The sequence below is a fragment of the Pituophis catenifer genome, unplaced genomic scaffold (genome assembly GCF_029215685.1).
Source record: "Pituophis catenifer annectens isolate HBS135680 unplaced genomic scaffold, rPitCat1.0.hap2 SCAF_2, whole genome shotgun sequence".
Taxonomy (NCBI): Eukaryota; Metazoa; Chordata; class Lepidosauria; order Squamata; family Colubridae; genus Pituophis; species Pituophis catenifer.
In genome coordinates this window covers 174,913,152-174,929,247 of record NW_027256882.1, presented here as the reverse complement: position 1 = coordinate 174,929,247, position 16,096 = coordinate 174,913,152, and the positions used below count along the sequence as shown (strand labels likewise).

The 16,096-nt window shown below is 40.9% G+C and overlaps 1 protein-coding gene across 1 annotated transcript in view; it reads right to left on the bottom strand.

Annotated features, from left to right (window-relative positions):
• Nucleotides 1-12,642: 12,642 nt before the first annotated feature.
• The window catches only part of HUWE1 (HECT, UBA and WWE domain containing E3 ubiquitin protein ligase 1), a 99,857-nt gene continuing 96,403 nt past the window's right edge, over nucleotides 12,643-16,096 (bottom strand). The window contains exons 77-84 of the mRNA XM_070938117.1: nucleotides 15,754-15,871; nucleotides 15,209-15,349; nucleotides 14,653-14,940; nucleotides 14,449-14,554; nucleotides 14,227-14,344; nucleotides 13,809-13,990; nucleotides 13,337-13,527; nucleotides 12,643-12,843 (exon numbers count right to left, since the gene is read on the bottom strand). Coding sequence (XP_070794218.1) covers nucleotides 12,741-12,843; nucleotides 13,337-13,527; nucleotides 13,809-13,990; nucleotides 14,227-14,344; nucleotides 14,449-14,554; nucleotides 14,653-14,940; nucleotides 15,209-15,349; nucleotides 15,754-15,871 — 1,247 coding nt within the window. The 3' untranslated portion in view covers nucleotides 12,643-12,740. The remainder of the gene's footprint in view (nucleotides 12,844-13,336; nucleotides 13,528-13,808; nucleotides 13,991-14,226; nucleotides 14,345-14,448; nucleotides 14,555-14,652; nucleotides 14,941-15,208; nucleotides 15,350-15,753; nucleotides 15,872-16,096) is intronic.

The following is a 16,096-nucleotide window of genomic DNA, read 5'->3' as shown; positions in this document are numbered from 1 at the left end:
CAAGGAAATACCATAATTTTATTATTTTCAGATAATTTGTTACAGTATTTAAACACTGAGAAAATAAATATCTGCTTCTACATCTTTTTCATATGTGCAGGGCAGCTTTTCTATAACTATTAATCATTGAAATTGTTGTTTTTTTTAATTTGGAGGTGTTCTCTCTGTTGCTTTTTTCAATGCAGCTGAAAAATGGCAAAACTAAAAATTATTAATAAATTAACTTATTGATAGCAGCAGAACTATGCAACAAAGGATTTTTGCATTATCCCTAGGTAAGTGATTGAGTTCCTTTGGAATCAGACAAAAATAGTCCAAAGTATTGTTTGCTGAAATAGTAATGAGGCATGTACAATTGAACAAGAATTACTTTTTAATGCAACAGGTAAGGCTTAAGCGTTTTTTAATAATTTTGAAAACAAATAGATTATAAGAAATTAAAATGAGGCTTCAGTCCACATATCGAAGGGAAAAGACAACATATTAGGGGGGGAAAAATCAGCCAATCTTCAGATTTCAGATTCTCTGTCAATGATCTGGAATGAGTCAATTTACTGTAACCTTATTCTACTCCGAAGGGCTGGCAGATTGGAGTCAGGAAAGATTGATCACAGGCAGGCCCCAGATTTTGAGAGGAAAAGGAATATAGAAGTTTTTGGCCACATTATTCATCAATTTTGTGATCCATGAGAATTGCCATCTTGCTCATAGGCATGGGAGCTGCTGATTCGTGCCATTTATATCTGGGCATTCATGTTATCTGCTCAAAGGATTGCAAGATGGGAATTACTTTAATGAGTTGAGAAAGCATGCCAGAATAGGACCAAGAGAAAGGCCTTCTTCCTGGTTTCTCCTGTGGCTTAGTCCCATAAAACCAGCAGACAGAACGTTCAAGTATGGTTAGTAGAGCTGTGGAAGAAGCCCTACCTTGTGCCCGGAGATGACAAAGGTTTAGACTGCCTCAAATAGGTAGGTGGTATTATTACTATATGGTGATGGTTGTTAATTAATGAAGTTTGGAGTGATTGCCCGGTGGTGGATGTTACCAAAGTTTGTGTGGCCCTGGCTGATGGTTTACTGGTGATTGAAGATGTTGCCTGTGGTGACAAGTCAAGTTTTTCGTTCTGCTGCTTTGGGGTTTGAGAAAAGGATTTTGTTGTTCCCATTGTTACAGAGCTCCTTTTGTTCAATGGAGAGACAACAGATGACAACTGAGGTGATGTCATGGAAGTTACAGATGACTGCTGTGTAGGTGTGAAGGAGGATTTGGTTGATGCCATCTGAGTGGTAGTAGGCTGTCCTGGGATGGAAGGTGTTTCCTGTAGCAGACGCCCAGAACTTGTTGGTGCCCCATGCTGTGGTTTTGTGGTTGAGGAGAAGGATGCAGATGTTGTAGGTGATGATTCATGGGCTGTTGTAAGTTTTACATCATTGGTCTCCTGGGCAGGATTTTCTGCTTTTGAAGAACGCAAAGTAGAATTCTTAGTAGTTGAAGACACTGCACCAAGTTGCTTTGCAGTTTGGTTTGTTAATGAGATCCTTGTTGTCATGTTTTTTTCTACTGGTGGTGCTTCAGTTGTTGTAATTGTTTTCAGTGCTGGAGGACTGGATGGTGGAGATGCAGTGGTGGCTGCTGTAGTTGCTCCTAGTGATGGCAGACTGGTTGTTGGCAGTTTAGTGATGGTGGTTGTAGTTGTTTCCATTGATGGTAGTTTAGTTGTTTCAGTTATTGTGATGGTTCCTGGCACTGGAGGTTTGGTCAATGGAGATGTAGTGGTGGCTGCCATTGTTGCTTCTAATGGATTGCTGGTTGATGGCAATTCAGTAGCAGTGGCTGTAGTTGTTTCCATTGATGGCAGTTTAGTTGCTTCAGTTACCGTGATTGTTTCCAGGGCTGGAGGTTTGATCAATGGAGATGCAGCAGTGGCTGCAATAATTGCTTCCAGTAATGGCAGATTGGTTGGTGGCAATTCAATAACAGTGGCTGTAATTGCTTCTACTGGCGGTAGCTTGGTTGCTTCTGTTATGGCAATTGTTTCCAGTGTTGGAGGTTTAGTTGGTGAAGATGCAAGGATGGCTGCCACAGTTGCTTCCAGTGATGGCAGATTGATTGATGACAATTTAGGGGTGGCTGCTGTGATTGCTTGCTCTGGAGGCAGTGAGGCTTCTGATGATGGCAGTTTAACTATTTGTTTTGCAGCTGGAAGTATTACAGGCACTTGGAGAGTTGCAGATGGTGTTTGAACTGTAGTTGGTTCCAATGATGTTACCGGTTGCTGCTGTCCAGCTGCTGAAGGTAATTTGTCTTGTGTCTGGAGAGGATTCTCTAAGGCTCCCTCTTGCTTCAGCCACTTTGTATGGGATAAAAGCTGAGAAGCCAGGATAGGGATTGTGCAGTTGTGCAAGCTCTGGCTTACAAGGCCCATCACCTCCCATTCCCAAGTAACTGGATCATGACAGATGACGGGACTGCCCACTGGCACCTGAAAAGAGGAGAGGGTATGAGAATCAAACAATCAAGATGACCATGGAGTCAGAGCCTAAAATTTGGATACTACAAATACAAAATATTAGAATATCTCTGCTGGTAGAACATCTGAGATATTCTGCATATCTGATCATATGGATGCTCCAACTTTGCTAGCCTTTCATAAGAGTAATGTTCCTCCAGGCATTTGGGCTGGAGGTTAAGCAAGCTCCTACTGATTGATTGGTCTTCATTGGTTTTTTTTTTTCTACTGAAAGTTGAAATTGAAATTGAGAGACCTTGGACATTTATTACTTGGATTACTGATGTAACTATTGTTAGTTTTAATTCCTGTACATCATCCAGAGTTGTTGGCAATGAATTGAGTGGCCAAATAAGTTATTTAAATAAGTTAAATAAGTAATTCTGCCAGTGAATGTCATAGTGGCTCTGTATTCTGCAACATTACAGAACTTTTGTTACATTCTGTGTGTTTCTCCTGATATCACATAGAGGATTATTTGCTTTTCAAACCCTATCTGCCTCTGTAAGTGTAGATAGTAGATGCAGTGATTCAGAATGGCTCTGTAGCTAGAAAAGTAGAATTAGTGCTGGAGGTGGTTGAAGCGAACCTCCCTTACCCTTTGAAATAATAGTGATGAGTTTCCTCATGCCATAGAAGATAGAACAGTGGAAAATCCAAAAAGGAGTAAAATGTGCTGGAAAGCAAAGAGGAAACATTTTCCCCATTGACAGTCCAAAGGAATCCATTCGTTTGGGTTACCTTGCAAGTTGTGAGATTGTGGGAGTGTTTTTGTGCCACGCACAAGTTCCTGCCTTCTGTAGCGTTAGGCCAATGCTTGGAACAGTCAGATATGCTCAAGGCCTCCACCATTGTCTCCTTTAGGAACCATTTCATCGATCCTGTGGAGAAGGAGAGAAGGTTCCCAACCAGTCTAATTCCTAGCATTCAGCAAGAGGCTTCTTTCGTCTCCATCTGTACGCAGGAATGTGGATTTAGGATATGCAAACAAGTTTTGAAATCTCGCATTCTTGAATACTGAAAGAACTGCTTGTTCTCTCCTCCAGCTTCTCAGTATGTTTTAAAATATTCCCATAGCCATAAGGGCAGTAAACATTAATTCTCTCAGAATGCCATAAAAAGGTAAAGGTAAAGGTTCCCCTCACACATATGTGCTAGTTGTTCCCGACTCTAGAGGGCGGTGCTCATCTCCGTTTCAAAGCTGAAGAGCCAGCGCTGTCCGAAGACATCTCCCTGGTCATGTGGCCGGCATGACTAAACGCCAAAGGCGCACGGAACACTGTTACCTTCCCACCAAAGGTGGTCCCTATTTTTCTACTTGCATTTTTTACGTGCTTTCGAACTGCTAGGTTGGCAGAAGCTGGGACAAGTAACAGGAGCTCACCCCATTACGCGGCACTAGGGATTCGAACCGCTGAACTGCCGACCTTTCGATCGACAAGCTCAGCGTCTTAGCCACTGAGCCACCGTGTCCCTTTTCAGTATGCCATATTCTGGCTGTAATACCAGCTTCTCTGCTTTTATAGCATTTCTCACAGATGTGTCATGCTAAATCCATCTATAGTCTGCTAGGCTATGCTAAGAAAAACAAACATTACCTTTAGGCTGATACCTTTGACCATAGCCCTAGATTAGTTTGCTAAATAAATAGTATTCTAAACCATGGTATACAACACATCTAAACTCACCCTCTTGGCCTCGTTCAAAAATCCGACATTCCTCCTGGGTGTTGTATGGTTTTTTTTCTTGAGGAATACAAGCCGGCCACATGTCTTTTGCTGTTAAATCAACTGGCTGGGCAAGCAAGATGAGACCCAGGTCATTATTGGGTGCTGTATTCCGAGAACTGAAGCCCCGATGTAGCAGAAACTGACTCACTGCCATGGTGGATAAATGTCCAGGAGACCCGGTCAACTCTACTTGGCTCGGATTCCTGCAAGGCAAACATAGTGGCTTGTTTTAATTCAACCCAGGGATTTAGTTCTGTAATCCTCAACCCCAGGACCTTCTGATTAGATTGGAAGATGTTGAGTATTATCTTCTCCAGTAGAGTCACCCATTCCAAGGACAGAGCTGGAGAAAAAAAAATGGCTTCCAATTCTGTCAATACTCACATCAACAAGAAGCAGTTGGCTGCTGTCAGGACCCACAAGCTGCTCAGGATAACTCCTTGGCATCTCTGGCCATTTCCATAGATGTTCACGAGCCATGGGGCTTCTGTGGCTCCACTGTATTCGGAGATCACATTAGCTTTATCCAACTTGGGATCTGGGTACTGAAGGCCACAAACTGTCGACGAAATGCATACAAGTATACAGACCCAACGCATTATTCCCTTTTGGGTACGCAACTTTACTCAAAAGAGCGGAAATGTAAGTAGTACAAAGGAAATGAGAGACAACAAATAAGGTGGAAAAAAGGCATCAGAGAAAGGATTCCCACTTGCTTGTCATGGCTTTGGTCAATTAAGGCTTTCATGCTTCGGTTTTTTTTAGTAAGACATAGAAGAGATAAGCTAGGTTACCAGGATTTTCCTATCTATTGTGCACATAATGTTCCCTTATAGGAAAAACAGTATTGGTTAGTTTGGGGACATCATGGGCAATATGCCACAAATGCAACCAAAGCCTAATTTGATCTCAGCCTATTTACCTTGATCTATGCCAGATAAAACTTTTAACCCAGAGGCTGCCTTACCCAAATCCAATCAACTGGGAGATGCATACTCTTTAACACTCAAGATACAGTGAGTAGACAGAGCAATAAGCCCCCATCTAGACTTCCATGCTACAGGGTAAATAGATGCTTCAGGTCTTGTCAATGTGCTGATTACTCAGTTGACAAGAAGTGAACTGGGTAACAGCCCTTCAGTCATTCTTCAAAACTCCAAACCATGAGCTAAAATCTCATATAAAGCAATGCTGTCTTTAAATGTGCGAGCCACTCAGAGTCATATATGTGAGATGGGTGGCTATATAAAATGAATAAATAAATGCTACACTTCCTCTTTGAATAATGTGCAGGTAAGTCACAGTAACGTGTTGGTAGTGCCTCCATACCGCCTGCTATTGCTGGTACCAACTCCCGTTTGGTATAGTTTTAAAATTCTGCTTTTAATGGAATATTGATTTCTAAGCAAGAGTTTATTGCCCTCATCTTAGTGCCCATGCTTGTATCTTCCTTTTCAAATATACCAGTTCATCCCAACATGTTCTGAGTTTTTTCCCACAAAACCTTCCTCTCTTCCTAGTCTTGGGCAACAAGACTCAAGAATATTGTTGCTTACAGTTGGAGAAGGTGGATAGAAACAGTGGGAAGAGTGTACACAGCCCAAGGAGATGGTCCATCCTTTCTTTCTGTGACAGAAGATGGTGTGGGAAAAGCTGAGAACTCCGGGATGGAACCTTTGAGCTCACAAATGATTAATTTGTGACCTCAGCTATGGGGAGCTTTAACATCATTTTGTCCTTCTGCCAGCGCCATTCTTCTGGTAACCTCTAATCCTAAATAGCATTTCTTTATCTATATTTTTATTTCAAGGGTGTTCCTATTACTATATATATATATATATATATATATATATACATATACATATATACATATACATACATATATATATATATATATATATATATATATATATATATATATATATATATATATATATATAACTATATTTGTTTTCTCAGGTTTTCGCGGGTGTTTGTATGTAGCTCTTTGGTTATTCGGGTCTTCTCCCACGTAAAATTGGAAGTGTCTTCCAATTGCTCCTGGAAGCACGAAGCCGAGAACACCAGCCTGAAGATGACGAATGAGACTTCGTCGAAACGTCGCCAAGACACTTCCAATTTTACGTGGGAGAAGACCCGAATAACCAAAGAGCTACATATAACTATATATATATATATAACTAATATATATATTACTATATAATTCATTCTTCTGCCTACACCAGGGATGTCAAACTCGATCCCATTGTGGGCCGTATCAAAATTTTATTTGCCCTGGGGGGGCATGGCCTGGTCATCATGGCTGACTGGGTGGGTGTGGCTGGGGTGGGCCTGGGCTGCCTGGGCCGGGCCTTCTCCATCTCCGGGACGGCCCTGTAGGTAACTCTGGGCCTATTGTGGGCTGAATCTGGTCCGTGGGCCACGTGTTTGACACATCTGGCCTACACCATCCCCATTACCATATATGTCTATGTCTATATTGGTGTCTATATCTAAGACTTTATATTTTACAGTGTTGTAAAATTAGGGATTAATTATGTGATATATGGTTTTGCTGTGATGCCAAGCAAGGGACATTGCTAATTTAAAAGAAGACTCATCTGGCTCATTGTTAACACATGAAATAGAGTAGAATTGAATAAGTGTGCTGTTGCTGGATTTGTATCTGTTCACTGACAATCTTCTCCAGATTTTGACCCAATGTTTTCATTGGCTAGGAATACATGAGGGTATGTGGGTTTTTCCCAAGACACGTTGTTAATTGTGACAGATTGTATTCTTGTAGTGTTATCGGTTAGGCCAAAGTTCTACTTATTTTCTCAGACCACATTTGCTCCAAGATACAAGCTGTTTCAGAGTCAGCTGCATTTTATAACGCACGATACATTTTCCAAATGCATTAGTGAAGTAATGTATGTTGGAATGTCAACTTCTAAGTTCCATATTTTGCAGCCTCTTGGTACATTGTTTGGATGCTTGCTTGTTTGGAGGACTACGGTGTTGTTAACAATCATCCAGGGTTGCCATCTTTCAGCCAGACTCTCAATCAGTGTCTGAAACAGCTTCTTGGTCTCTGGAAATGTAGGTATTTCAACCTTTTTGTAGCCGCAAAATGATAGTCATTGCTTTTCTGGCCATTTGGCAACTCTCTTGCATATACGTACATGCAGTATACTGTATATCAATACACCTTTATAAAAAGGCAAATAAGAAATGTCACCAATGGAAAGCTATGTCCTCATTTCCTTTCCGCTTTAAGTAGTTCTTTGGTTATACCATATCTCTCAGGATACTTCTTGACATGAATTTTCTCCCCTGCTTTTAAAAGAATTGTGTTGTTCTGTTTGAAAAATAGTCCTGGGATAATCTTGAGTTATCAAATGTTTTGTTCGAATGTTCACACCAGTTCTTTACAATGTAAATATGGAACAGTGAAGTTAGCTGTGCGGAGGAGTATTAACCATGTCAGAAATTCAAGTCAACTGGATGGTCCTTCAATATGGACAGAAAAAGCTATGTATAAACATAGCCTCACACTTTGTGGTTATTAGTTTGATTACTTATTAGATTACTTATTAAAAACAGCAGCCCTCAAAGACACACAGAGACACTCCCCCTCTAAATAGCAATAGCACTTATATACCACTTTACAATGTTTTACAGCCCTCTCTAAGTGGTTTACAGAGTCAACCTATTGCCCCCAACAATCTGGGTCCTCATTTTACCTACCTTGGAAGGATGGAAGGCTGAGTCAACTTTGAGCCGCTCAGAATTGAACTCCAGAAGTGAGCAATGAGTTAGCCCTGCAGTACTGCATTCTAACCATTGCACCATCACAGCTCTAAAAATCAGAATATGCATGGTGTATATATTTTCAGGCCTTCGCGCTATTACAGCCAAGGCCTATCCAAAGCTGCATATTCTATTTCTCAGTTTCAAGGAGGCATATCTGTCTATGGTTTAGAGATGTTTTCTAGAGCATCTCTGTACTGTCGCTATATTGTATGGAATGTAGGAGTGGAGTGAGGAGCCAGACTTGCGCATTAACTTGATGTCAGAATGGCAGAAAATCTCAAGGCCTGACTCCACTTAGAAAATGCAAGGAAATACAGGTAGTCCTTGAGTTACGACCACAATTGAGCCCAAAATTTATGTTGCTAAGGTAAACTCTTTAAGTGAGTTTTTTTATGACTTTTCTCCCCAGAGTTGTTAAGTGAATCATTGCATTTGTTAAGTTAGTAACACGATTGTTAAGTGAATCTGGCTTCCCCATTGATTTTGCTTGTCGCAAAATCTGATCACATGACCCCGGGACACTGCAACCGTTGTAAATATGAACCACTTCCAAGCATCTGAATTTTGATGTGACCATGGGGATGCTGCAACAGTTGTTAAGTATGAAAAATGGTCATAAGTAACATTTTTTCAGTTCCGTTGTAACTTTGAATGGTCAGTAAATGAACTGTCGAGGACTACCTGTAGCAAGGATTAATTCCCTTAAGGACCACCCCAAATTTTCCTTTGCAATATTATTGGCTTGAATGAATGAATCCTGTGAAATGGTTTTTGTGATGACGCACTGCTACAATCAGGATAGTGGGTTAGGAAACCCACTTCATTCTGCCTGGTCAGCCTCTCGGGGTCGATCAAGAATGGCTTGTTTTAGCCCTCTTCAGCAGAAATGGTTGAGATGACAGGAGTGACAGCTTGGCCAAGAGGTGAACATTTTCTTAACCCAATGCCTTCTGCTTGGATTATGACATCCCCTCCCCCGCACAATGCTCAGCCATCAATCATAGGAATGATAGGAGCAGTAGTCCCATCCGAGAGCACCACTTAATGAAAGGAAAGCATGCCATCTCTCCTAGGTCAGCTTTTTCAAAAGATTAAGCTAGATCAATCTTCTCAAAGTAGGTTCTGTAATTCCCAGTCAGCCTGGTCCATCCAGGTAACAATTGAAGTTCTTCAGTATACTTCATGAAAAAAAAAATTGGCCCAAGGCAGGAAGTTCTAACGCTGCTCTTTACTGAGTAGATGTAAATCTGTTTCCTTTTTTTCATTTGCTCACAAGGTTTAATGTAGAAGAGCAGAAATGAAACTTCTAAAGCTGCTTTATTTCAGTTATGAATGCTTCGTTCTTCAGAGAGACTGCACTGACCCCAGAATGTAGCTATCAATAAGCATCTTCCCATAAGTATCTACTCCAAAGTTCAATAGCACCAACACCCAATTAAATGTGCCTATATCTTTTTTGTTTTATTTTGTTAACCTTTCACCAAAGCAGTCTTAGGAATTTTTTCACTAGGAATGGTTAGAAAAGCTCACTTCCACTCAGAATTACTGTTCTTGTTAGCAAAAAATCATGGAAACAACGTAGAGCTGTAGTACAATTTAGACCCAGCAATAGAAATGAGAACATACAATGGAATGTAGCTTTTCTTTTCATTGCAATGGAAGAGAAAGGTGCAGACCTCTTTGTGCTGTATACAACTTGTGGTCAGTCCTATAGATATTTATTCAGAAGGAATCTACTATATGCTGACATCACATCTCTGAAAGTGGGTGTTGTATTGGGCCATATTGGCTCTTCAACATTACAAAGGAGTTGTTGTTGTAAGGTAAAAAGATAAAGCTTTCTCTGTCCCTTGTATCCGATTCTAAGGCACAGTGCTCATCTCCATTTGACCGAGAGAGCCACTGTTGTCTGAAGACAATTTCCATTGTCATGTGGCTATATGGCCAAATACGCATAGAGTGCTGTTACCTTCCCACCAAAGTGGTACCTATTAATCTACTTGCATTTGCATGCTTTTGGACTGTTAGGTAGTCAGGAGCCAGGGCAAGTAACAGGAGCTCACTCTGTTGCGTTGAGCTTGGGTCTTGAACCCGGAATGTCAGCTCTCCAACTGACAAAACATTTGAAATATCTTATACATTATAAGACAAATTCCTTGTGTGTCCAATCACACTTGGCCAATAAAGAATTCTATTCTATTCTATACATTTTGTTTAGAGCATGTCCTCTTCCTTGGATCTAGTGCTGTCTGTACTCTGTTACTAAGGTAGGACTTATTTGAAATCTCATTGGCCATACAAGGCTTTGTTTTGGGCTTAGCATTGTGCCTGTATTCCTTCTGCTATTAAGCCACATAAAACCCATCTTATGTGGGAGATATAGTGGTTACTGTGATACTAGGACCAGAGAAACCAAGATTTAAAAAATGTCTTAACAAGATACAAAATGGTGACCTTGAGCCAATCACTGCTCAGAAGAAAGGAAGAATGATCTATATGGTAATTCAGAGAGAAGACATACTATGTTACTTCCAAGTTTCAGTCATCTTGAACATAAATTGTTGACAATTTTTGGAAGACCCATGGGGCTGCATTCAAGGCTTTTGTAAGTTCATGTAGCCTGGGGGCTTCAATTGTGCACTCCTTTCTATACACAATAGAGCTGGAATGCCCAGCTTTGTTGCTGGCTAACATCAAGAAGGATCAGTAAGGGCAAATTTCAGAAAACAAAGCACTGAATAAAATTATCTTTTAAATAAAGACCATGTCTGTAAATTGACTTCCGAATGCATACACATATATTCTCACACACAAGCCCCCTCATACAAATGCACACAAAACCATTTTCTCCTCCTGTTACTAAGATAAGTGTGGCACTCAAGCTCTTCTTCCCACTAACTATATATTGGCACTACCCTATTCTCCCAGCGAAGGGAGAGAGTCCGGCTGCAATAGGCCAGCATGCTTAAAATAGCTATGAAACTGGAGTGGGCAAGAAGCACTCTGACCCACTGGTCAATTTCAGGTGACTATTTGATGCCAGCTGATTGCTGGAATTCTTGCAAAGAACAAGGAAGGAAGGGCAAAGCACCTCTTATAGTCATAGAGAACTGAATTTAAAGATAGATTTGGGTTAATCCATCTGTTTGAGAGATCAGTGCATACTTAAATAGTGAAAGACAGACACAAGGGACTAAGAAGCCAACAGTCTAAAGGGAGCAGGGGCACAATTAGAAACATTCAAAATCCTTCATAAGACTTGGAGGTAGTTATAAACAGTGACCAGATCACACATTAATTATGCAGAAAATTCCAAACTGAATATTGGCAATTCTATATAAAAAGAGTAAGCACAAATCAAAGGCTGTATTTAATGAGTTGAGTATTGCTAAATATATTTCTTTAAACTCAAGTGTACGTTATCTTATAAACCTGTGCAAACTCATATCGAAATTTTCATGTTGTGCAGAAAAACACTCCTATTTTCTAATTTATTCTTTCAGGAAAAAACGATGTAAACCCACCCACCCCCACCCCCACCCCAATTTAGAATGTCGCTGCTTAGGAGGAAGTGACAGAAACGGGGTATACATTGTTATCTTCAGTCTTGGACTCTCCTGGCCTCTCACTACAACCATCAAGTTTTCAAATTCTGAGGATCTTCTTGTCAATGAATCAATAGCAGGCATGGATCATGAAAACTTACTTCAGGATTTTAATATCCAGATGTTTGAACATTTGCCTCCTCATGCTTAGCAGTTCCTTTTAGTTCTAAATTAATAATCATATAGTGCAAATGGTGCAGGAATTCCGAGGAAGGTTTAAAATCTCCCCCCACCCCCTTCTTTCACAATAGAAAGACCTTCAAATTCAGTGGCCTGGATGAAATTTTGAGAAGTTGTAATTTCCACTGCAGCAGTAGATAAATCAATGACAAAAAAAATGGCACGGGTTGATTAATAAATGTGTGAGAGCGAGCAAGCAGAGAATTTTAGGTATAATATAGTAGATGGCAGTCTTGCCAACCTGGATTTTTCTAAGTCAATTTCTTTCTCCCTTATGTGTACTGCAAATTAAAGCATCACTGATTACTCAGAAGGCCATATGGCTCACCGTACACAATCTGCTTTTCCCCCTATTAAGGACTTTCAACTTTTTATTATATAACCTTACCTTCACATAAAAATCAAAAAACTGCACATTTGTTGTGGTAACTATATCCAAAGACTTTTTCCCCCCAGCAAGGTCCACTGTTTTTTCAGTTTTCATCCCTCCTCCTGAATGAATACAGGCACAAACGATCTTATCAAGAGTGGGCTTTTATTTTTTTTCCTTTTTTGGAATTTTTTTAAACCTTAGGTTCCCTTCCAGCAGCAAATGGGTGCCAAGGAAAGAGACCAACAAAAGAATCCAAATGCTCCCTCCCGCCGCCTAATCAACACATTCCAAGCACAAATTAAGAAATGCAAACTAAACCAAAAAATATATATATATTTGTATATATAATTTGTCTTTCTCTCTCCGGGTTGCACCTGCTCCGCCTCCAATGACGGCTGGGGTTCTGTGGCTCTCTTCAGTAAGGGGGCAGCAGGGCACGCACACACACACAGGTGGTTGGAAAAGGAGGAGGAGCATCGCTTGGTTCCACTCCCTCCCGTTGCTCCCCAAGTCTGACAGTAGAAAAATATGGCAGCTGGAGCCACCCTTATGCCAGGCCAAAGCCTTCTGAGCATTCCTGGATGGCCAGTAGCAGCATGTGACGCAGTTTCTCATAGCTTTCATAGGCAGGGAGGTCCAGCTGGTTGAAACTGGTGGAAGAAAACAGTAATTAAATCAGGGAAGGCAAGGAACACGCAATCAGCTAGACTGTTTGCTGGCAATGTTTTCGGCAATAACTCCCACCAGGGATCTGCACTCCCCCTTTTGAAAATTAATCACTACCAATTCAAATTATATACATATATCACCAATTCTTCCTTCATTTGTTTTTTTTTTTCTCCTTCACTCTCACAGCAGACCTAAGTGGGAGATTAACTGAAGTGGTATAAAAATCCTCCACAAAATAATTAAAACCTCCCCCAGGTATTGCAGGAAAATAGTTGCTTCAGTAGCTGTGTGTCATGGGATAAGTATAAACACACAAAAGGGCAGCAAATTTTTTCCCCCAGATCTTGCGGAAGTTGATTAATGGCTTGGATACTGACACAGTGCTATTCCTTTTAGATGGAGTTATTGCAGAGGGAAGCACTTAAAAAAAAAAAAAAAAGACCTAGGAGTATTCTGAGAAATAAGAATACTTACCACGTGTGAGCAGAAGGCAGTCTGTCTGTTGAGCGGTCATCTCTGTGGATCTGAAATTTCTGGATACCATTCATGCCCTCTAGGGCAGCAAAGCCCTGCAAGGGCACCTTGGATGTGCCAGTGACGAACTGCAGGAACTTCGCTCTGTCAGCCTGATCAAAGGAACGCAGTGCTCGCCAGAACCACTGGATCTATGGGTTACGAAGGAAGGAGTGGAGTGCAATGTCAGGAGTTTTGTTTTTCTTCAAAAATGATGAAAAATTTAGATCCTCCAGAAAAAAAATGGAGGCTATCCAAAAAAAAAATAAACGTAAGGACAATTTAATCCCAGAAAGGGACTCGTTTCAGTGAGGGTTTTGTAGCAATATGATGAATTCTGGAATATTTCAACATTCCCACCCCCCCCATTAGATCTTAATATTGCCTCTAGATGAAAGATAAGCAGGCACCTGCCCAGAACGGAAAGCCTAACCTGGATGGAGTTTGCCTGATACTTGTGATACTCTGTATTGGATTTCAGGTCATCAATATCAATGGTAGGTAGCCCCGAAATTAGAAGCTCCAGCTCCTGTTCAGTGAAGATGGAGATGAGGCGCTTGGGGATAATCTCATAGAAGCCCTCCAAAAAGGCAGCCAGCTGCTTGCGGATTGCCCCTGCCGGAAGGAAATGGGATACTTTGTTGGAAAAATTCTTCTTTAATTAATCCCTAATTCTCCTTAGAATACAATCTATAAATGAATTATTTTCCATATTGATTCTGTGTGCAATTTTCTATATAAAGTTTATCATCTGTCATTCAGTTAGTTGGGCACAGAAGTTTCAAAAAGCCTAAGAATGGATAAATGGGTTGGACCCTGCCCCATCCCAGACCCATTGTGTCCCGACGCACCTGTCATTCTCATCTGACACACCAAGTGCACGTATTCCTTCTTGTTTTCTTCAGTCACAAGAATGTTGGCCCCATTGGGCTTGAGGTCACGTACCTCACATACACCAAATTCTTGAACCTATTTGGCAGGGCGAGGGGGGGGGGGAGGAAAGGGCATCAAAAGAGTGCTAAAAAGTTTGAACCAGAGAATAGGACAAGGCTACCATTTTAACATGGGGTTACCTCAGTGCTGAAGGTGAGATCATAGCCCAGTGTGGAGACATCATTCTCCAAGAGATAGACAAGTCCCTGGTAGAAATGGTAATCCTCACTCTCCATATCTGTGTACCTGCAGGCAACTGGTTGGATTAGAAGTGGCTCCCAGATAGGAAAGCTCAGGAGATGAATCCATTCATTTAACAGTCTTAAAACAAATGCACTGCTTACCTGACTGATTTGCCCAGGATATGCTTGTAGAAGGAACGGGTGAAGTAGCATTCTAGTAACCGATTGTCATATACTGCCTTTGCCACAATGCGCCCGACAAACTTGAAGTAACTCAGGTGGTTGGGGTTACAGTGGGAAGAAGGATTGATGGTGTAGGTAACCCGATCACCGGGCGACGTGCGGAAAAGCGCATACATCGGGTTAAACATCTCCCGTGAGATTATCATGTACCACTCACGTAGCAAGCCTCCAGCATCCTGGCCTTCTTCTCCTTCAAATACTATGTACCTAGCAGAAGAAAGATAGTATACATACATAATATAGCAACTGTCAAAGGCAGCTAGATGTTAAAGCTGCCAAACTCAATCTTATGTCTTTAGTTTAAGGAAAAATTTAAACTACACATATATTTTATATGACTTTTTTTCTGGATATCAGGATTCAAAAACCCCAAAGAATAACAACTAATAATAATTTGTATGCCATGACACCAATTTCACCACAGGCTGTGGTGAATTTCAGCAAATTTCAGCCACTGGACAAGAATATTGCTTACAGCCTGTTTTTCATTTCTTCAGGTGATTTGCGATGCAATTCCCGATAAGAATCTTCAAAGACGTGATCTCGACGCACATGCACAGCCATATCTTCTTTCCTCAGCCCCTCATCCAACCTTTCCAATTCTTGCCGGAAATACCTGCAAAGGAAGATTGAGAATGCAGCATTACTGTGCCACTGGGTGGTCTTCATGACAATGACCACAGAAAACTGAAACTAAAGCATATTTTTCTTAGCTACAGAAAAAAAATCAGCGGTCTGCCAGAGGATTTTGCTTATCACATCTGGGAAGCAGAAGAATAGTCGCATATTTCTCCGACAACAAAATCAAACTCTAACAAGCTCCTATTACTTGTTTTGCATTCATCCCAATGACTAGGATAATTAAAAACATCAAGAATATTCAAATGCAATAGGAGATTAATGTGTTCCAATGTGGAACAATCTGTCCTAGTGCTCAAAGATGGAGCCATACTTCCACTCCCTGCTGCTGCCTTGTTTTTAAAGAAGGAACCCCAAGTGTTATCCCACTTTGAAACCTACTTCCGTTTGACATCAAAGTCCAGCACTCGTATGTAATCAACAAGGACCGCAAAGGGACCGTCAGCCAGGTGGGTAGTAGACTGGCGCAGGATCTGGTTCAGCACGGTCCGATGTGTCTCTGCAAGTTGAGAGAGTAATGATAAATCCATAGTTTTCCCAACCAGCAACTGATTTTTCAGCTACCAGAATATCTTCTGCCCCAAAGTTGAGCCCAATTAACCATATAGTGCCATATAGTATATAAGTGATTTATCATTTACATTCCATCCCTTGTGAATTCTCTTATGATAATATTTCTGGTATTCTCATAAAAGAGTTCCTTTCAGTTCTGTTGACTTAAGTC